Raw genomic sequence first — 22,525 nt, forward strand, 5'->3', positions numbered from 1 at the left:
TAGTGAATGTAATCCTCGAGTCGGACCATGTCAATTGTCAGAATAACATAAGAATGTATAAGGGAATCAAGCGAGGAGTATGTGACCATTTGGAATATCAAACCTGGACCTGCAGCAATAAATTGAAAAAAAATTATTACCTTTTTATTTCCTAACATTCCTTTAACCATTACCTTTCCCTCCACACACTTCAGTTAACAACGTGTTCCAATTTATTTCAGAAAACCCCTCTTTTCAAAGTAATTTGAAAAATTGCGTGGTCTCCAGACAGTCCACATAATGCACGGCACACATTCCAAATCACGTATAATACAATCAAATAAAAAATAAGCCGTCAAATGGGCAAAATAATTTGTATGAAATCATTTGTGACGGACTTTATTTTTAGCCAACGATGGATGTAATTTGATATTTTCCGGGCCAAAAGTGATTTATTTTCGGGGTATTATGCCGTCTTGCGCTACCTCCTTCTTTATCCATTATTTGTGACTGACTTTATTCTTTGCCAACGATGGATATGATTTGATATATTCACGGCGATTTATTTTCGAGGTATTATGCCGTCATGCGCTACCTCCTTCTTTATCCAACGTTTCCGACAGCATTATAGTGTCCATCATCTGCCCTCATGATGGACACAGTAATTCTGTCCGAAACATTGGCTAAAAAAGGATGTAGCGTTACACGGCATAATACCCCAAAAATAAATCAATAAAACGACGGATATATTTATCAAACCAAAAACAATACTAAACAGTACATCTGTGAGAATTATGCTGATTTGAAAAATGGATATGCGAAAATCAATTTAAATGTCTTGCAATTTAAACGAATTATTAACTTAAACTCTGTATTTATTTTCTTCTTTTGGTAATGGCGAATTACCAGAAGAATTTCAATTAGAAGAAAACATAAACATATTTTAATTTATGTTTCGAAATTATGTTATTAATTTATAATAGAAAATATATTTAAAAACTGATGTACATATGTACTTAAGGATCCTGTAGGTTGTAGGTTGTATGTATCTATGAATATGAACAAGCCTTAAACGTTGTGCCTGGACCTGCTTTTTCAGAATTGCAACTCTTATAAGTCAAGTAATATTTTGAGTAACTCAATACATTTAATTTAAACTCGCTTAAATTGAATTACTTTTAGTACGGCACTGCTGGCTGAAGAATTAAAATTTCATCGTCCATGACTTTGAAAAGGCAGTCTGCACGCCGCATGCCAATCTTCAGCTTTCTGCCACCTTCACCGAGTGTGAACGACGTTAATCATCATTGCCAACCAATACTATCAACCATCATACTACCGATAACTTCCCATCTAGTCATAATTTATTGCACGTAAACAATCCTTATTGTCAGAATTGAATTCTCAATTACATTCGCGGTGAAAAATGATAATTGCTAATTTATTAAGAATCTCCTCAAACTATTATATATATAAAAACGGGATTGCAGGCCTTATGAATGAATTAATAGGTTTCCTGATAAAATTTAGCAAATCACGAAAATACAGTGTATGTTAAGTGTTAATTAACTTTAAATATATTTCTACACGGAGAAAAGTGAGTATTGCTGATTTTTTTTAAAACCGGTTAAAACGGGATTGCAGGCTATTTCCTGTTAAACTTTTAGTACATTTCTAATATATCGGAACACGTGTTCATGCACCTTCATTTGCCATGATAATATTTAACGACGAAATGCGAAAATATTATAATTTTTATGAACACGTGTTCCGACATCGCGAGAATACATTATTTTTTTAATCAAAGTTTAACTGAAAACCTACCAATTCATTCGTCAAGGGCCAGCAGTCCAGTTTTTAACCGGATTACGAATAATTTGAAAAGATTCTTAATAAATTATCAGTAGGGTACCTACTTGGAAAAATCTCAGTTATTTTCAAGAATCTTGCAATACCAATGAAATGAATATTATTGTTGTTATGAAATAACATTTTTGTGAACTATACGGTAAAAAAACGAATAATTTTAGACCATGTGCCTAAATCACGGTAGCTACATCACCGAGTTGTGATCGACCAATTAAAATGTTTTCGTGATTATAGCGCCGAAGACGGTAGAACAAGCATGCGTGAAACAATATGGTCTATCTGTGCGGTGGCATGATAGAATTAACTCAACTCTTAGTAGCTAAATGTATGCGTTCGTTCATTGTTCTCACTGTAACTTGCAATCGTCCAAAGAACCACTGCAAACTAAAGTTCAGTGCTTTACGAGTAGACACTTAAGTCACCATATTAGTGGACACTTAGTCGGTGTGATATTCGGTTATTAGTGGTCACTGGTCAGTGTGTTGGGGGTGTTGTGGTCATTGACAGGTGATCGGCATTCGTCAATAAGTCGCTGTAATTGCCGGTGGTCACGATGCCGATGGGTCGGTGGTCGCCTCGCGCTATATTACTGCTACTGTGATTTGTGACCAAAGGTTGTGCTATGCAAGCTCTCCGGGATTCCACTACAAGACACGCTCTCTGGATCAAGAGTAGACTGAAGGAGTTGACGCATCAAATTAAATATATGACGTTTTGGAATTGCGCTGAAAATGAAAACAACGAATGGGTAAGGTGTTAGAATTTTGTATTTATTTAAAAAAATATTAACATTTTGAAGAAAGATAACTTACAATCTCATGCAATTATTGTAATAATAAAAAAAAAATATCAGTTGTTTATGCATGAGTAGGTTCTATCTAAAATATGGTTCAGTGAAGTCATATTTGCTTTGAATTTAAGTGTAATTTTCGAAATTGAAACTGATTACGTGCAAAATAAACTATAAAGTATGTACCTACACCTACTCATTAGCAATGAGAAAATATAGCATTTTGAAAATTGGAACTAATTCTGAGCTACTACATATTAATTTTAAAAATATCTAAATAGAAATATCCACATATTGTCCACTTTCGGTCTGGTGCATAAAATCACTGCTTCTGGAAAATTGGTAAAAATATAATACATGCGATTGTTTACTTCTGAACCCTAGAAATTAAGGGCACGAGGAAACAATAACTTTGGGACGTTGTATCATTTTGACGTCAAATCAGATTCCTTTCTATATATTTACTTCATTAGTGCCGTAAATAGATTTTATGAGCAGTGTTTACAATATTCTGCCTCATAAAGCTGATGCGACAATTTTTTCAATACCCTTTGATTTTTTTGATCGGTCTTAGTAAAATTTAAAAAAACTAGAATATAGTGTGAATTATGTTATCCAACCGTGCGATAACAATTACTTCAGGTCACGGATTCAATGCCTGAAGAAGGGTAATGTTTTACTATTAAATAAAACTTTTATTTTTATTTTAGGATACCTATTTTAGTGGTGGGTGTATTTAATATTTATTATTTTTATATTATATTGTTGGGTGTTATTATTATTATATTTTACCAACTTAACCCCTTTAGACCGAAAGTATATTTGAAATTAGATAGAATTTCTCACTTTCTAGAGCTATCTAGTTTTGCAATTGCTTGTATAATTGGCTTTATTTATTTATGTCTATTCTTTAATACACATTTTACAAATGATTACAGTGGTTAATATTGTAGTAAAAAGAAAAAGTACAGAAAACAGGTACAAAAAATAAAGAAAAAAGGTACTCGAGCACCTCACTAGGAAAACCTGTGCTGAGCTTTGCGCTCTATGTTTTTTTTTTATTGAATTTCATGTACTAGTTAAGGCGGTAGATATTTTTATATTTTGAAATATGATTTTTGTGTTCAATATCGGCAAAAAAATTTTCCCCCGATTTTTTGTGGTGTAATTTTGGGAAGTATTTTTTTAATGTTTAATTCTTATGTTTTTTTTTTGTTTAATGAAATGTTATATTTTTGGTTTAGAGATGCTTTTTAAGCACGCGCTCTGAGACCTAATGGTCTTTCAAATGAAAGTTGAATCAATTCCGAATTATTGAAAATATAAATAGTAACAAATTTTTTTTAAACTTTACCAATAGTCTGTTTTACCACCGCCAGTTTTAGTTTATGTCTGAAACTGTCTGTCTTTTTTAGTTAGACAATTGTTAAAACATTGGAAAATATGTCTAACACTTATCGTCACTTGGGGTGAGGAAATAACTTATTGGTAATCTCCAGGCGTGTTTAATGTATTTTAACAATAATGCTTCTTTGCAAAAACAGTTATTTATTTATTACGGGTTATACATATTGTATATTTGTAAAATGTTTTGACTGTACAACTAGGAGGAATTCCCGTTTTAGGACAGCCAATTGACCTACACATTAAATACTAAAATGTATTTTTATTACGTGTAATAATGACTATTACTGTTATTCAGAATGCATCCCAATGACGAAATATCATTGAATCATTAATTCAAATAGTAAATATTAATATTTCATTATCATCCAAAGAATAATAATTTATTCACTGAAGACGATTAATTTATACGATAAACTTTTATGGTTTTGCAAACACTTAAACTTTTTTTTGTTTTAATGTTGTATAATAACAATGAAGTCCTGTTAAACTGCTAGATAACAGTTTGTCAACGGGTTCTTAACTTCTGATCGTATGCACTAAATTTTCGAAATAACTTTCTAGTTTTTTTTTAATTATTTTTTTATAAATTACACCGTCTTACCTGATAATGTGTTTATATATTTATGGAAATAGTATATAACCTGCCATAAATAGCTTCCCCGGAATAGCTAGATTTATTTATATTTAATTTAAAATAAAATTTAAAAATTACCTAAAACTACCTACTATAAAAGTCCATATCTTACTCTTATTATTATTTCCTTCAAATCTTGAAACTGTATTATTGATAAATCTTGCCTATTTCTTACTTATCCCTTTGGTTTTGCAAATATATTATTTACTTACTTACATGATTCCATATAATTGAGCTAGGATTCACTCACCAAACACAAGAGCCGCGTCTCTTTATGGTGAGGAAAAGCTATTATTATTTACCTTGATAACACTGTATAATATGTATAATTGTATATTTATTGTAAAAAACATACAAATATTAAATAAAATAAAAATAAAAATAAAAAAATTTAGAAAAATTATGGTTTTGTAAATTACACCGTCTTACAAGATGGTGTGTTTATATATTTATGGATATAGTACATAACCTACCATAATAGTTTCCAGGAATAGCTAGTTTTAATTATTTTTTTCTGTAAAAATCCGGTTATATTTTTTTTTTATTTATTAATTTTTATTTTAGTAATTTGTACATTAAAGTTTACAAATGACTAATTAATTTTTACATTTTAATATTCTATTTTAAATATGTTTTTTCTTGTTTTGTGTGGTTTCTACACAACATCATGAATATTTCAATTGGGGCAGTCTTTAGGTTTTCCGGTAGCGCGTTATAGTATTTCATCCCTTTATAGAATATACTGTTCTGTGTATTCGCCTTGTCCTTTTTTGGTAGCCTGATTTCATTGCACGTCCTAGTTTTATGTTTGTGTATGTCCTTGTTGTATACAATTTTATTTGAAAAATATTTCGGTAGCAGGTTGTTTACTATTTTGTGTACAAATATCATCGTGTTCAAGGTCAACTTCTGTTTCACCGTTAGCCAATTTAGTTCGTTTAACATTTTATTTACTTTTGAATATCTATTTCGTCTGAGTATTATTCTCATTGCCCTATTTTGGAGAATTTGAAATTTATTTTGTTCTCGGTCGTTACACAGAAAAAGGATAGTTGAGCAGTAATTAAAATGTGGAGCAATAATGGAGTTATAAATGGTGATTGCAGTTTTTTCGGACAGTTTTTGGCGAATTCTTCCCAAAAAAGATATCTTTTTTCCAATTTTCTTTTGGGTATATTCAGCATGTTTGTTAAAGTTGAGTTTGGAATCTATTACAACTCCTAAGTATTTTATATCGGTAACATTTTCAATAATTTCACCATCAATTTTGATTTTGCTTTCACTGGATGTCTTCTTATAACCAATTACCATACATTTTGTTTTTTTTTGTATTTAATTTAAACTTATTTATTTTTAGCCATCTTGATACATTATCTAGTTCATTATTTAAAATATTTATTAGTTCTTAATAGTTTTCTCCGATTATATATATTAGTGTATCATCGGCAAATAGTCGTACTTTGCATTTTGAAAATATTTTCACCATGTCATTAATATAGATTATGAATAGTAGAGGTTCAAGGACTGATCCCTGTGGTACTCCTAATTTATTTTCCATTGGTTTTGAAAATTGATTATTAATTTTTGTTACCTGTATTCGGTCTTTCAAATACTCTTTTATTAATTTTATGGCTACAGTTGAAAAACCAATTTCTTTAAGCTTTCTTATCAATATTTCTCGATCTATAGTGTCGAATGCCCTTTGAAAATCCAAGAATATTGCTAAGATAAATTTATTACTATTCATTCCTTCTTTCCACTCTTCAACAATTACATTTAACGCTGTTTCACAAGAATTTTTACATCTAAATCCCGATTGTTCTTGGTATAAAATATTGTGTTCATCTAAGTATTGCAATATTTGTTCTTTTATTATCACTTCAAGTATCTGTTCATATTTCGGTAAGGTGTTTATTGGTCGAAATTCTTCACATTTTCTGGTATTTTTAGCCTTTGGGACCGGTATAATAGTAGATAGTTTCCATGACTGTGGAAATTTTCCCTCTTCAAATGTCTGATTAATAATATTTAATAGAGTAGATCCAATTACTGGAAAAGCATCTTTTATTAAACTAATAGTTAATCCATCTGAACTATTTTTTGATTTAATTTTGTTTAAAATGTTAAATAAATATTCTGCAGTTATTTTTCTGAAGACCAATAATTCTTTGTTTGAGTTGTTTTATCATTTGTGGGGTTGAAAACAATGTTAGGTATTAATTTGTTAATTTGAGTGATGCTTTCTATGAAATATTTATTAAAGCTATTAGCTATGTTTTCTTCGTTTATATCTTCTGGGAAGTTTACTATTTTTATGTCGTTTTTGTTATCTCCATGTACTAATTCTTTAATGATTTTCCAAATTTTTTTGGGATCCCCTTCTTCCGAGTTTATTTTATTTTTTATGTACTCATTATGCGTTCTTTTTATGTCTTTAGAGTATTTATTTCTCAATTTTTTTAGTTTTTCCAATCCATAGTACTATTAGTAAGGCGTGCTCTTTTGTAAAATGTATCTCTATCGTGCTGCATTGTGCGTAGTTCTTTTGTGAACCATTTATTATTGTTTCCTTTGCGTATCTTCTGTTCCGGAACTACTTCATCAATGGATTTTTTAATGTTTAATATCATCTGGACAGCTTTTTTGTTATATTCCATTTGATTTATTTCATTCCAATCAATAGTCTCTAAGGTCTGAATGAAGAGTTCCTTATTGTATCTTCTGTAATTTTTAAATGTTATTACTTGTGTTTCTTTACTGGAGTTGTAGTTTTCTCTGTCATTTATTAGAATTTGAATCATATTATGGTCAGTAATTTTAGGCTTATCTAATACATTAACACATAGGTAAAATTTATTTAAGATTACCAGATCAATCAATGTTTTAGAGGTATTAGTAATTCGTGTGAAATCTTTAATTAATTGTTTCATACCTGCAGTTTGAATAATAGATTTCAGTTTTTTTGTGTATATGTCTGCATTTGCTTTAACATTTATATTGAAATCTCCAACTATAATGTTAATATTTTCATCTTGCAAATTTTCCATGCTCCATCTTTGAAAATATGTTAAGAAGTCGCATTTACTTGTGTTTGGTGATCTATAAATAACAGTATATACACCTTTCTTGATTCCTGATTTAATGCTGATGGCTAAAATCCAACAATGTTTTTCATGTTGGTGAATTGATATCACTTCATATGGAACTTTATTACTTAAGAGAATCATCACTCCTCCTGTATGTATGCTATGCGAGTCACAACGGATGGTATTATAATGATCAAATGTAATTTCACTATCTTGGATATCTTCAGTCACATGTGTTTCACTCATCATAAGCATAAAAGGTTTCTTCTCTTCTAAAAGTATTTTGACCTCTTCGTAATGTGCTATCATGCTTTGTATGTTCAAGTATATAATTTCATCTTTCTCGTAACTGTTTATAAAAAAGAAATTCTGCTCATTTTTGCTTCTAGTTTTCTTTTATAAATTGGGCATTCCTTACTCATGGCTGAGTGACTACAATTTAGTTTCAGTCCTAATCTTTGACTTGTCATTATACAATTGATGCACTGAATATCCTCATCCGTGCAATCTTTTACGTCATGATTTTTTGCGCATTTTGGACAAGATTTTAGGTTTCTGCAATCTATAGCCTTGTGGTTGAACCCATTACACTTAAAACATCTCATGATATTTAAATTGTCAAATACCCTGTATTTGTCCCATCCAATATTTATTTTTTCTGCATTTAACATTCTGTCGTAAGTCTTTTCGTCGACGTCGGCATATATAGTAAAAGTTGTTTGATTTCTTCGGTTTTTTAGTTCTTTCATATGTCACCTTTATTTTTGAGCTTTGTTCACAGATGGACTCATTTTGAGTTTTTATTTTTCTCTCTATTTCTTCAAAACTGTATTTTTCAGATAAACCAATAATTTTGACGGATCGGTTTTTGGTTTGAGGAATCTTTACCTCATATTTATCTCCCAGTTTGGCTATCACCTCATCATGAACCTTGTTAATATCTGTGGCATTTTTAAATTCTACTATAACCCCCCCATTCTTAAAATTTCTCATGCCGGTAACTCCAAAATTTGCTGGGTCAATATTGTCTTTTATTTCACTCTTTGTTTCATTATTTTCCTGATCCTTCTTTTTTGGTTTTATGATAACAACTGGTTCGTGTTTTTTTACCTTTTCTGCATAGGTTTCAGGTAAGATTATTTTTCTAATATCATGTTTAATGTTTTCTAAATTACTGATATATTTTCTGTCACTGTTGATTATATTTTCTTGTAATCTGATGATTTTGTCTTGTAATGAAAGATTTTCTGATTTAATTGCATCTTCTAACTTCGTTATTATGAGTTCTATGGTATTTTTTGTTTTTTGATCCTTCACTGTTTGAATTTTGGAAACTTCATTTTTAAGTTCATCTAGATAGTTCGCTACCGTCATCGTAGTATTTTTGTTTGCACGGTTTTGTAGAATTAAATCGGACGTATTGTGCACATTTCTCACTAGATGGCGTTATACGTTGAAAGTTAGCGAGCCGGTCGTCTTATTATAATTTAATAAAAAATAATAATAATTGCTTTAACTGAGAAGCGAACTCCGCTCCTTGAGAACTGTGACCGCTACCGGAACGGGCGACGCTATCGACGTTATTCTCCAAGCTACGGCCCACTTATTAAGGTTAAACGTAACGCTCGTTGTATTCTACGTGTTCACAGATGGCGTGAATTAATTAATTTTGTTTAAATACGCTTTTGCAAGGTATTGCTTTACAATATTAAGACAAATCATTTGTTTGCACCCGTATATACGCAATATGAATATGAATCAATAGTTTTGTTCGTTTAAAGACTTAATTCTTTCGAGAAAGGCACAAAAATACAATATTTTACCGATGATTCAATCCAATATTGTATTTGTATGCCTTTCTCGATTGAATTGAGTTTTTATATGGACAAAACTATTTATTCATATTCATATTGCGTATGTGAGGGCGCAAACAAATAATTTGTCTTAATACTGCAAAGCAATACCTTGCAAAAGCGTATTTAAACAAAATTAATTAATTAACGCCATCTGTGAACACGTAGAATACAACGAGCGTTGCGTTTAACCTTAACGAGCGTGATAATGTTCGTATATTAAGTGCTACCAGCTTTTAGACTGACAGGTATGGTATTCTGTAAGTTATTTTGCGACAATAACTAGCATTGATCACTGCACAGATTTTAAAATCACTTAAAAAGAGTATTTCGAGGGCGTTTAAGATTGTTTAAAGTAGTAGAAAGTACACAACTCTTTTACATTTTTATATTAATCGATATCTTTGTGATTATTTCGATTTATAAACTATGAATTTAAAAGATTTTAGTGGAGCAATTTTTTGGCGTGCACATACTTGGCGGTTGTTTACTAGATTATTATATTATATTATTATATTGGCACACAAGAGGTTAATTAATAACAAAATATGTACTCATTTTTTAAAAATTAAATAGTATATTTGCAGCACGTTACAGATACTCTTAAATATTGCCCTGATGTAAGATGACTATTCAGAATTGAAACGTTGCTTGAGATGGCTTTGGCTATGTTTGGTGAGCAGATCTTAACAGCCAAGAACTTCCCACCTTCCTCTAACCCATCTCCTTCCTCTCCTTACTACCTTCAGCCTCACATCATACCCCAATTGGGAGTGCCATAGTCTCACTGGTTCTAGACGATTGGGAGTAGTTGGGACTCTTATGCGGTTTCAGATAAAAAAAATTAAGGAAATGTATGACAAGCCCTTGTGAAAAAAGGAATTAAACTTTTTGAAAAATTGAACTCAATCTGATTACTAATATGTTATTTTCAGGGCGAACACACCGGCGGCTGGTGTTCTGGTTGGCGGGGCGCTCTGTGCAGCGTAGCCCTGGCAGCGGGGGCCGCCAACACTCTGCGTCTGCCGCGCGAGGCCGCGGCCCACGGCGCTGCCGGGGCGGCACCCTTCCTGCTCGCGCTCACCACCCTGGCGCTGGTGGCCGGCGTGCCGCTCGCCTTCCTCAAGCTGGGCCTCAGCCGCTTCAGCGAGCAGGGGGCCATCAAGATCTGGCGGGCGGTGCCCTTCCTCAAAGGTGACACTTTTTAACAAATGTGCCCGTTAAAAAATATATTTTTGCGTTTTTTTAATATAACATTATTTATTTTTATTTTTATTTGGTACAATATTTTTTTACATTTCAAAGTTTTCCAGTAATGTTGGCCTCACTGGGTGGCTTGCCCGTGCTGAGGCCTTCATTTTATGATATGAAAATATAATCTAAATACAATCTACAATATAAGATAAAATAATACATTTAATATATAATCTTGTGTGTTTGTGAGTGATGTGTGTTTATATTGGATTTGTGTGTTACGTGTAGGTTTTATTTTTATTTTATGCTATGACATTTTGGTAATATTGTCTTTTTTGTTCTTTAATCCATTTTGTAATTTTGTGTGTGAATTTATTTTTATTTTCCTCAATTTTAATTTCAATTATAGTTCATTATTTTAATTTTTAGTTTATTACTATTACGCCTGACAGCTATTTTGCCTTCCGAAGTCATTATCAAAACCCATTTCAATAAACTGTTTTTTTTTAAGAAATAAAGTTTTGAGATTTTCACGGCCAAAAGTATTACACTGGGCACATCTGCCCTGATGATGGATACTGTAATGCTGTCCGAAATGTTTTCTAAAGAAGGAGGTAGCTTAACACGGCATAATACCCCAAAAATAAATCACTGCAAAATAATAATGACATTAAATATTTTTAAAAATCTAAACTAAAGTGTATTTCCAATAATTAAACTTGAAAACAATACATATATAGCTATTAGTTAAAGCACCCGCCGTTGCCCGGGCTTTATTCTGCCTGGGGGTGGGAAAATTAGATGGAGATTGTTTTCTAAATCTTGTGTAAACAGTGAACTTTCTCTTGTTCTGAAGGTGAAGTGTGCAAAATTTCATGAATATCAGAATAAAATTGTAGTAGGCGCTCTTCTTTAGATAAACAGATAGATTTCTTAGGAGAGTGCTTGTGTAGGTACCAACCAAGCTAATTGAAATTTACAGATAATCTTCATGAATCATGTCTTTTTACGCTAATTATGTTATTTCTTGTGCGAATATCTTTCATGCGAAAGCGAACTCTTGCGAATTATTTCGAAGCGATGATTTTATAGCCTGATATAAACATAACATTGTAGGTATAAATGTTTTGGTACTAATGTATGTGCAAATCTCGGATTCTATCATTTTCAAGAAATATTTTTAAGAGCGATGGTTTTAATATAATACTAACATCTTTTTGATTTTTGATATAGTGACTTACAGAGCTCCAGGCCAAAAATACCTCTTTCTTTTTCATCATGAGTTTAAATTATGGTTGAATTCTAACATAATTTTCCTTACCATTATATGAATTCCCCTTATTATTTTTTATCTCAGTTTTTTTTTCCTTTGAATTCTATCTTGGTGCCTTGTAATGTAAATAATTTGATCTGATTCACCTAATCTAATATAACCTTATTTTTATGTTTCGCGTATCCCTGTAAACTGTGTTTTCCCGCGAATGACTTAACCTAAGCCTATTGAGTGTTTTCCTGCAGTTGTTTCCTACTATGCAGGGCCGGTCCTGTGCAGGCGCAATTTGATCAGTCCACTCCGGGCGCACAAACCGCCATGTAGCTGATAATAATCTAACACAACGGTTTTTACTTGCGCCATGCGCCGTTTGGCACGAGGTCGGGCCTGCTCCTGTGATTTGTTTTGTTTCCGTAGGTATATATCGTGGAACCGTAAAAACATGCGTAAAAAGAGCGCTCCACTCATACTGACATTATTTTACGAAAACATTTGACACATGTGTCAAAATTGACATTTTGACACATTTGATATATTTGACGCATTTGACATATTTAACACATTTGACATATTTAACACATTTGAAATATTTGACATATTGGGCATATTTTAAATATTTTTGGTATTTGACACATTTGACATATTTGACGCATTTGGCATATTTCAAACATTTGACATATTTGACATATTTAACACATTTGAAATATTTGACGTATTGGGCACATTTTAAATATTTGAGGTATTTGACACATTTGACATATTTAACATATTTGACACATTTGACATATTTAACAGATTTGACATATTTGACATATTTTAAACATTTTGAAAATATGACACACATGAAACGGGTAGGTAGGTACCTACATAATTATGACATTTAACATATTTGACAACTTTGACATATTTTAAACATTTTGAAAATATGACACACATAAAACGGGTAGGTAGGTACCTACCTAATTAATACATATGTATTTGACACATTCAACATCACATAATATTATGATATATATCAGACATATTGATTTATTACACTTTAATATAGCAGTAAATATAATAAGCAAATCAAATGTGACATATTTTAGTCTACTGTGTCACTCCCCAGGTCTCGGCTACGTGAAGTTGCTAGCCAGCTTCCTGGTGGCAGTATACTGCATGATCTACGTAAGCATCACCTGCGCCCTGCTCATCTGGACTGCCAAGGGTCCGGTGCCGCTTATTGAGTGCACAGAGTTACACAGGGATCTGGTTAGTGGCCCATATTATATACATACTACATGCAATCTTCTTCGTCTACATTATTTTCTTCTCCTTTTTCTAAGGCGCCACTACTCGTCCCTCTCCTGGGCTTACTTCTGTGTACACTGTCTAGTGGCCCAGTCTCATCATTAGCTGTACGAAATCTCACTGTGAAAATATATATTAATAAACATTGACTTCTTACCATTACCTTTATTTCAGGATGGATACCATCTAAATGGTACTTCAGGACAAAAATGCATAAAGTAAGTATATAATATGTACTATAAATCACAATACTTTGAATACTACCTTATTATCTTCACAACTCTTCCCAATTTACATACCTTGTTCGATTGCAGTGGATTAGCATGGAACTTCTTAACTATGACCTACAACTTTGTCTAGGATTATTTCAATATGAATTTGTTTTCCATTTCAGCAAAACATTTCTGAGGCCCGTTTTTGAGGAACCTATTTGGTATGGGATAATATCCGCCGTTATGTTCACATTTTGGCTTCTCATCCCTCTATGGTAAATATAACATGACAACAGAATTCCTGTCCAAATAAGATTTTAGTCTTTACGACTACCTGCTTTCTTAAATAGAATTACCGAGTAGTAAAAAATGTTCCAATTTACGTACGAGTATGTTCAGAAAGTAAGTGTACTCGATTTCAATATTTTTTTAGAAGAATTGTATTTGAAAAAAAAATTACACAATGTTTTTGATACATTTGTTGATTTGTTTTGACTATTTTTCCACATAATCGCCATCCCTTTGTGAGCCATGGCACAAGCTTCGTTATGCCCTCCTCGAAGAACTCTTCCGCCAGGTCTTTTCCTTACTTCATAATCTCTTTCTGCACCTGCTTATTGGTTGAAAATTTAATTCCACCCATGTGTGCCTTCATGCGATGAATGAAAAAGATGATAATCTGAACGTGCCAAGTTAGGGGAATACGGGGGGTGGTTCTAAACATCCCAATCAAATGTGTCCAAGAGCGCCTTGGTAGCTAAGGCTGGGTGAGGAAAGGTATTGTCGTGCAACAAGCACACTCCTCTCGTCAGTGTTCCACTGCTTTTGTTTTGAATGATCCTTTTGACTTTAGGGTCTCACAAAAGCGTTGTGCATTGATGGTCTCCCCTTGAGGCAGAAATTCAACCAAAATGATGCCTTTTCGGTCCCAAAACGATAAAGTTTTATGAAACCCCAACACTTTCTGAACATTATATTTTAATAAATATCACAATTGTTACATTACTCTTCCAATTCCAGTTTAATAAAGATACCCCAGTCGTTCCAAAGATCTTTGTATTTCTTCGGCGGGGGGACTCTGGTTCTGTGCTTCTCGGCCGCGTTCCTGGGTGAACTGAGCGACATCAGGAAGCTGTGGGCTGTGGCCGACTGGAAGGTGATGCTCAACCTGTCCTTCTGGTACTCCGCCTTTGTGCAGCTGCTGTTCTCCACACATCTTGGCTTCGGCTACATCACCACTACTGCGGCGACGTTTTATTCCAAAAGTAATATTTTTTGGTAAGATAGTAATTGATCCGTAAATTAGAAACTCTTATAAATTCTCCTGTGTTTCTCATTGATCTGCTTACGGTGATTATGCTAAGTTGATTATATACGACTATGCTTTGTTGACAACCTCACCTTTTTTTGCAATTATGTACTATCAATCGGTGAGTGGCTGAGTTGACAAATGCGTTGGGTACCCACCTAGGTGTCGTGTGTTCAATTCCTCCAGTGGATAAGTCCTCCATTATTGCACAAGCATCTATATCTTATATATCTTCCATGTATGTTGGTAGGAGAAGATATTCAAATATTGTCAAGTTGTTCATAACCCTGAAATGTTTGTCTTTCTAAAAAAAAAAATTGAAATTAAATCTCTCAATAATTTCATTGTATGCCATGACCCACCATTTTAACTCGTCTGACAATCTTATGTAATGTTCATAAGTAAGTAAGACCAGGGCATTTCACAATCACAAAACGCTGATATGTACTAAAGGTATGGAGTCTGTATCTTTTGTCTTAAACCTGGGGGCGATTGTATTTACTTTTTTCTGTCCTGGGAATTCATGTTATTGTTTTCTCTCTTTCGGAGTCATTATACAAATAACATAATATATTATTGCTAATTTCAGGGCAGCCACTTTTCTAATAATCTGGAATACGTGCTTCAGCTGGTTCATCGTACTGCTGTGGCACGGAGTTGGCGGCTCCGTGTACGGTCGCGAGCCCTCCGTAATCATGGTGCTGGTTCTGATCTATGACTCCTCCGTTGCCAGGGAGGTTAAAACCGCGCTGCCATCTGTTTCGTATGCTCTCATAATGTTCTCGGGCATCACAAGCGCAGTAAGTGTTGAAATTAGTTTTCTTCTGTTGTTTTCAGTTAAAAGTTAAACAGTTTTCAGTTCAAAGAAGAATAATGTCTTAATAGGGGAAGCTTATCCACACATTTGGCTTAGTTTCCAATTCCTTTTCATAAATTACTAGAAAACTTTTTTTTTCAAGAAATATATTATACATATTTATTATGAAGCTCTATAATCTCTGTAGCGCTTTGTTTCCTGATTTTGTATATCGTTATAACACGGTTCTTCATATAAAATTTAAGCGGAAAATTCTCATACTTCTATATCACGAAACACGCCCACATAGCGTTTCTTGTGTTCTTCTTTATTCTGTGCTTTGTTTTATGCATAAAAATTTATATCGGTATAAAATTGGAATGCGTACACCACCATCCAAAGGAGAATAGAACTTATATAGTATATAACTATTACTTTATTAGATAACAGAATGAATTTTGTACCAGTTTATCGGTGATCCGCAGTGGCGGATCCAGGGGGGGGGTCACGGTGGTCATGACCCCCCCCCTGGGCCCCAGCCCAGGGGGGGTCATGACTACCTAGGTCCTGGGACCATCCAGGACCTAGGTGGACCACTAATTAAAATTGTTAAACATAATGTTTTATATATTTTTTGTCACAATATAAATTTTATTTAAGTACTTTCAATATTTAATTAATTTAATATAATACTTTGTTTGACGGCAAACGCATTATTCGGGAACGAACGCATCGAAAATTCGAATGTTACCGCGTCACCGCGCACCGCCACCGGCGCGCGCTTCGGCCGCCACCTTTCATATTATTATGACACATTTCGTGTAACCACGTGTGACGCTTGCGCGCGCTTTGTTTCGACTAACGTCTAGCGTCTAGCAAAACCTAACCTCAATCGGAACGACTAAACTTTATTAATAAAGTGTTTACTTTTATTTGTTTACTAAGTTAAAAAAAATAAGTTCCAATATAAGTAATAGTGTTCTTAAAAATTGTTGCTGCAAATTCAATCAGTTTCTTCATTATGCCAGTGTATGTGTGTTTAAACTCAAATGTTATTTGTTAATGTTCTAAGGCTGGGGTTAGACTCGTAAGTTTTTTTCCTGTAAATCGCTCTTGAAGGCGAGTTTGGCCAAATTCCCAATGTAAACGACACCAAAAGTCACTTAACGTAATTTTAGTAAGTTACAGAACTTATTCTTTCGGAAGTTTTTTGACAGGTCTGGACAGGTCTAACGCGCCCGCGCGAATTACCAGCCTTCCTATACTTCCTAAAGCAATTCTTAAGGCGAGACACAACCTCGTTCATCGAGGTTTTGCCCAAGGCTAACATTTTAATTTATTTCGGCGAAATTATAATTGAATTTAAAAAAAATAAAATTATGCCGCACGAGGGATGCAAGTTATTTATATTTTAGATTAATAAAACAATACCTTACAATTAATATATTTTACGTTCAACGATTTTAAAACTTTATAACCCGTGTATAACTATAAAGTTAGCGGACTTAGCGGTAAGTACCAGATTTTATTTTTCTAGATGATGAATTAATAACTTCGGAAGTGGACACATTTTTAATATTTGTAACAAATTCTTCAGAATCAATTAAAATGAAGGCTAAAAGTGTGGATAGATTTTTTTACTAAGATTACGAAAACGTTAGTAATTTTTTTTAGAAATGCATAATATTATTTTTAATGATGGATTTTGAATGATTTACATGAAAATGTTCCGTCTCCGATTATGTTCCCTTAATTTTGTAAAATTCCACACTGATTATTTTTTTTATACTTGTATTTTATTTTTGTATTTGTTTTAATTATGCTCTTTTAGGATAAATTCAGAATAGCTAGATGCAAGTTATTTATTTTAACCTTTTTTTTAAGTGTATGTATCCATAAATTGATGCATCTATTGTAGAATATATTTAAACCTAGCTGTGAGTTGTTCCATCATCATTTCTAATATTGAGATTGGTTTGTTGATTTGTTTCCAAAAAATTTATTTGTACTTAAATAAATTTTACAAAAATTTTAGATGTGGAAATTTGATAAAGTGTATGTAAATTTGATAAAAGTACATATACCTAGTTTTGTAAAAGAACGTATTAGTTACATTTTGTTAATATATATACATATTATATTTAACTTAATCAAGTTTCTTTTTATTAATATTTATATGTACCTATTAATAATTCACTTTCAGAATATTTTTGTTTGGATTGTAAATAAATAAAATCAATTCAAATTTTATAAATATTTACTTTTATTAGCGTTCCCCATAGTTTGAGGATTGTCGATAATATTGACTACGCTGCCGGCTCGGCCGCTGCTGGCAAAATAGAATGGACGGTATTCATCCACCAGGTAACAAGGTATTAACAAGCGTATGGAAGCATCGGCGAACGGAGATCTCGCTGGGCGCTTCTTACGTATTGCAAGCACCGCGTCATGGCAACAATATTTATTTCAAATTACTTGCCTCGTGCAAATCAGGCCAAAATATGACGGTGCAAGGCGCTCGGTTTTAAAATTTATAAAGCACAAGAATCGAAATATTTCCAGCGTTTATATTCCTCTTAAATATGGAAGTACAGTACTTACATTTATTAATAACATTTGCTGCACACGATTGGTCCTAAAGGAGTTCAAATTTTTAATTCATTCGGCCTCACTATTGAGAAGAGCACGCTGGAAGGCATTATTCTACTCTTCGATAGACTGGATAGACACTTCATACCTACAGTGAATATAACAGTGGAACGATTCAAATTCTTTACCAGGAAGCAAAGAAATAACGGTCAACAAGCTGTTATTATTTGTCTATTTTGTCGTGACAAGCAAAGTGTTACAATAATAATGTCGAGTCAAATTCTGCAAATGCAGAATGCTACGGATATGGTTGGCGAGTGGAAACGTTTTAAGCAATCATTTCTTTTATATATGATGGCGAATAACTACAACGAGGAAAAGGAAATTCAAAAAGTTGCAAGATTCCTACACACAATACTATGTTGAAGACACACCTGACACCATGTTATATTGTGGTGAAATAAGAACACGATTAATAATTGTAATCTGTACTGTATTGGTTGACAATTGACATTACACGAGCCTACGCCGCCCGGGCTTGCGGAGCAAAAGACAATCTTAATGATATACCTAGTGTTACCATATCCAACAATACCTACTTTTTACTTGTATATATTATTATCAAAATTAAATTATAACTTCTTGTAACTGTAACTGACCGGACCTAAGTCCTCCATCACAACACAAGCAAGCATTTTTGGCTTTCTGTGGTGGTGGTAGGAGTTATTGTTGGGTTATTCGTAACCCGGGAATGTTTGTCTTTCTTTAAAAAAAAAAAAAAACTTGACCACGACTACGTGACCCCCCCCTGGCGCCAAAGCTGGATCCGCCCTTGGTGATCCGGCACTCCTAAAATTCTCACTTAAAGAGTACTACACTCTAAGTACTCACAACTAAGTACTAATAGACATTGTATCTTTCATTTAGCTGATGCTCCTGTACCCAATAATATGCTGCCTGAACTCCGAGGGCCGATGCAAGAAGACAACGCTGGGGGGCCTGATGGCCGTGTTTGGGGGAATAATGTCACTCTTCATCTTCGTCTTCGGCCTGGACTTGATAACTTTGTTGGATTTTGACGTTATTCCAATATACCTAACGGTTTCTTTGTCTTTGGAACTATTCGGACTGCTTTTCGTATACGGTCTGTATTTGATGTTGTTACGTATAACTTAAAAGAAGACTGGTGATAGTTCTATTCTATCGTCTTCCGGTTTCGAATAAATTATACAAATATCAGAAAGAAAGGTTACAACAGTTGCAAGACAATAATATAATATTATTTAGGTTGTCGTGTTTTAAGCTTCCTCACATTTGATTGATGATCAATATGACGCTCAGCGCCATTTTTAATTTGTGACAATTGAATCCTCTTTAAATGACAGATTCTTTTTAGCTTTTAATCAAAATGTGACCAGCCGTAAGGCATAATTGTTATCAATGGCAGGCACAATACAACACCCACATACTTAACGATTATATACCCATTAGTACCGCCACCCTGGGAACCATCCATTGGATAACCAACACCTCGCACAACACAACACCCACAACACTTCGCTATGATTTCTTATCAGGGATGGAAGTGGAAGGGATGGATTCATACGTCCGTCACTTCTGGACACACTGCCCCCAGATTCCTACCCTCCCCTCGAACCTTTCTCCTACCAAGAACTACCTCTCCTTCCTTTCCTTAAAAAGCCCCTGCACCCAGCATTCCAAAAGAAGGGCCTATCTGGAGCTAATGCAAAAAAAAATAATTTACAAAATATTTTTAAAAAATATTGAAAGCTTGAGCAGGTTAAGAAACGTGGTTTCGTTGTTGAAACAGTCAACAATTCAAAACGTTTTTTTGATCATCAATCAAATTTTATGAAGTTTGATATACCTAATCTTAGTTGCAAGTTGATAAAAAATATAATTCTTTAATTATTATATAAAAAAAAAAAAAAACTGTTTAGAGAGAATTCTATTTTTAGTCTCGTCAGTCAGTCAGTAAGAACTAATATGAATATTTTGTTTTCTAACTTTTGTAAAATATTCTTTCAGGCTTCAGATCAATCAAACAAGACATAGAATTCATATCAAAATCCAAAATAACCTACTTGTGGTTTGTGCTGTGGGGAGTGATCCCAATTGGCCTGGTGATGCTTATAGTGGCCAAGGTAGCATCATACGTGAGGGAGTGGACCCAGAGGAACTGGTCCTTCTGGCTCATCATGACCATGTACAGCCTGGCTGGCTTGAACGTGGTCATATGGGCCGCCTGGGTCACTTGGCATAAAGAGGGATATGGAGTCATACAGGTAGGAGATTGTCTTATATTATTTGTAGGTATAGAACAAGCATTACTTACGATACTGATACACGTATGGGATTTGTGAAAACGAATGGTCATCATTATCTCAGATCCGTTCCCCGTATATGTTACTGGGTGACTTTAACACTTATTCTCCCTATTGGGGTAGTGAATTAACAAACTGTTCTGGCCGTAATCTTTTAGAATTTATTGATTCCTATAATTTGTGTATTTTAAACGATGGATCTCCAACCCGATTCACCCCAAAAATTTAAATGACAAATTCTGTAGACATCGCATTGAGAGAAATCGCAAACAATTCATTGAATCGTGACAAACTTATTCAAATAATTAGACAATTAGTTACAAGAGAGAAAAATAAAGAGGTTAAAAACTATGTTTAAAATGAAAAGATATAATTTTAGTGAGTGTATTTGCGGGTGCTATAAAATTAATGTATACGTACTTTTGCTGTCATTGTTTACTTTTTAAGTCAAGTGATAAACAATGGACTGAGATTCAAGTTGGTGATTTTATAAACATTTAAAAGGATAAGATCTTTTAAAAGAAAAAAAAAATATTACTTATTTGTGTAAATAATTAGATAATTAATCCTTAAATAATCAATATTTTACTATTAGCAATATGTAGTAATATGTAATTCATATTAATTTTATTCGATTGACCTTCCACTTCTGATATACACTCAATTGACTTTATTGATATACATACATCTTATTTTATCTTCAAAATGATTATCTATCCAATATATTTATGTATCGGTGTATTAATCAGGGCTCTCAGGATGGTTATCACAGCTAAAAGTTGATTGATTGAACCTCTAAAAACAATTCTTTCACAAAAATCTCCTAAAATTAAGATACATTTCACTGGCTCTTTGAATATGTTTTAGAAACTGATTTCTGCAATCAAACCATCCAGAAAATGGGGGCCTGTAGATCCAATTATAAGAAACCGATGGCTCCAGTACAAACTAACAAGGAAGACGCCCAACATTCAAAAGGCGGCCGTAGTTAAGGCGGGCCACCACTACCAGACTGCTCGCTATCAGAGATCCTTGCTCAGAATAGAGTACAACCAAAATCATGCACAAGTTATTAACTCCCCTCACGCAAAGCGTCCGAGACCTAAGAAATACCCAAAAGGAAAACAACGCGAACCAGAACTGCATGTGCCTTGTGCCACTAATCATCCACAAAATAGTCATTGCGTTTATCTATGTGAAGTTAATTATGGTAATGGTAACTGATAAAGACTAATATTTATTAAAAATAAGCTAGTGTTTGATTTTCCCATGTATGCATAACTAACATCTAAAGGTAGTACATAGAAGCAAGTAGTGCAATCTGGTATGTATGTACTGTTAAATTATTTTGTTGCGGCCGGCATTATTGGTACTCTCTCACCCTAGGGAGTGGTGCAGGCTCTCATGTTCTCATTCACAATAAAAACATAGCGCATTGAATTTATATAGTTTACGATTACAACACACACAAATATTCCACCAAACAAAAATATGATTATGGCTTAAGTTCTAGTTATAACTAATGCTTTGAACAACATTCTTGAATTTGTTGGCTCGAAATGTAGGTTATAGTAATTGGTACCACAAGGGAGCTCATGTAACTGTTAGTAACTTTTATACATTTTCTGATACATTTGCGACTGATTCTGCTTTTGTGCTAACAGGATCTCTCTCGGCCTGATATGGGTGCGGCTACGTGGTTTTTCCACAGTGGAACCCATGGCGTATTGTCTACCTTAGGCAGATCTATAGTTCGTCAATGACTTAGTTAAACTGCCTGCAACCTGCCTCCGCAAGCTTGTTTTCTGGATAGTGTGTCCAGCCCTGCGGTGCCCAATTTGTGTCCCAATTCCTTTCCAGAGAGTTGGCCGCCCTGCTGTCAACGCTGCGGTGACCATT

General features: G+C 33.6%; 1 protein-coding gene across 1 annotated transcript; it reads left to right on the plus strand.

Annotated features, from left to right (window-relative positions):
- The first annotated feature begins 8,756 nt into the window (after positions 1-8,756).
- blot (solute carrier family member bloated tubules) lies at positions 8,757-21,850 on the plus strand. The gene is made up of 10 exons (XM_089649795.1): positions 8,757-8,762; positions 10,554-10,812; positions 13,194-13,336; positions 13,550-13,593; positions 13,770-13,862; positions 14,608-14,865; positions 15,486-15,696; positions 19,209-19,425; positions 20,331-20,587; positions 21,494-21,850. Exons 1-10 carry the CDS (start codon positions 8,757-8,759, stop codon positions 21,848-21,850), a joined length of 1,845 nt encoding a protein of 614 aa, XP_089505921.1.
- Positions 21,851-22,525: the final 675 nt, after the last annotated feature.

The sequence above is a fragment of the Hesperophylax consimilis genome, chromosome 31 (assembly GCF_061612785.1).
Source record: "Hesperophylax consimilis isolate HC1 chromosome 31, BYU_Hcon_1.0, whole genome shotgun sequence".
NCBI lineage: Eukaryota > Metazoa > Arthropoda > Insecta > Trichoptera > Limnephilidae > Hesperophylax > Hesperophylax consimilis.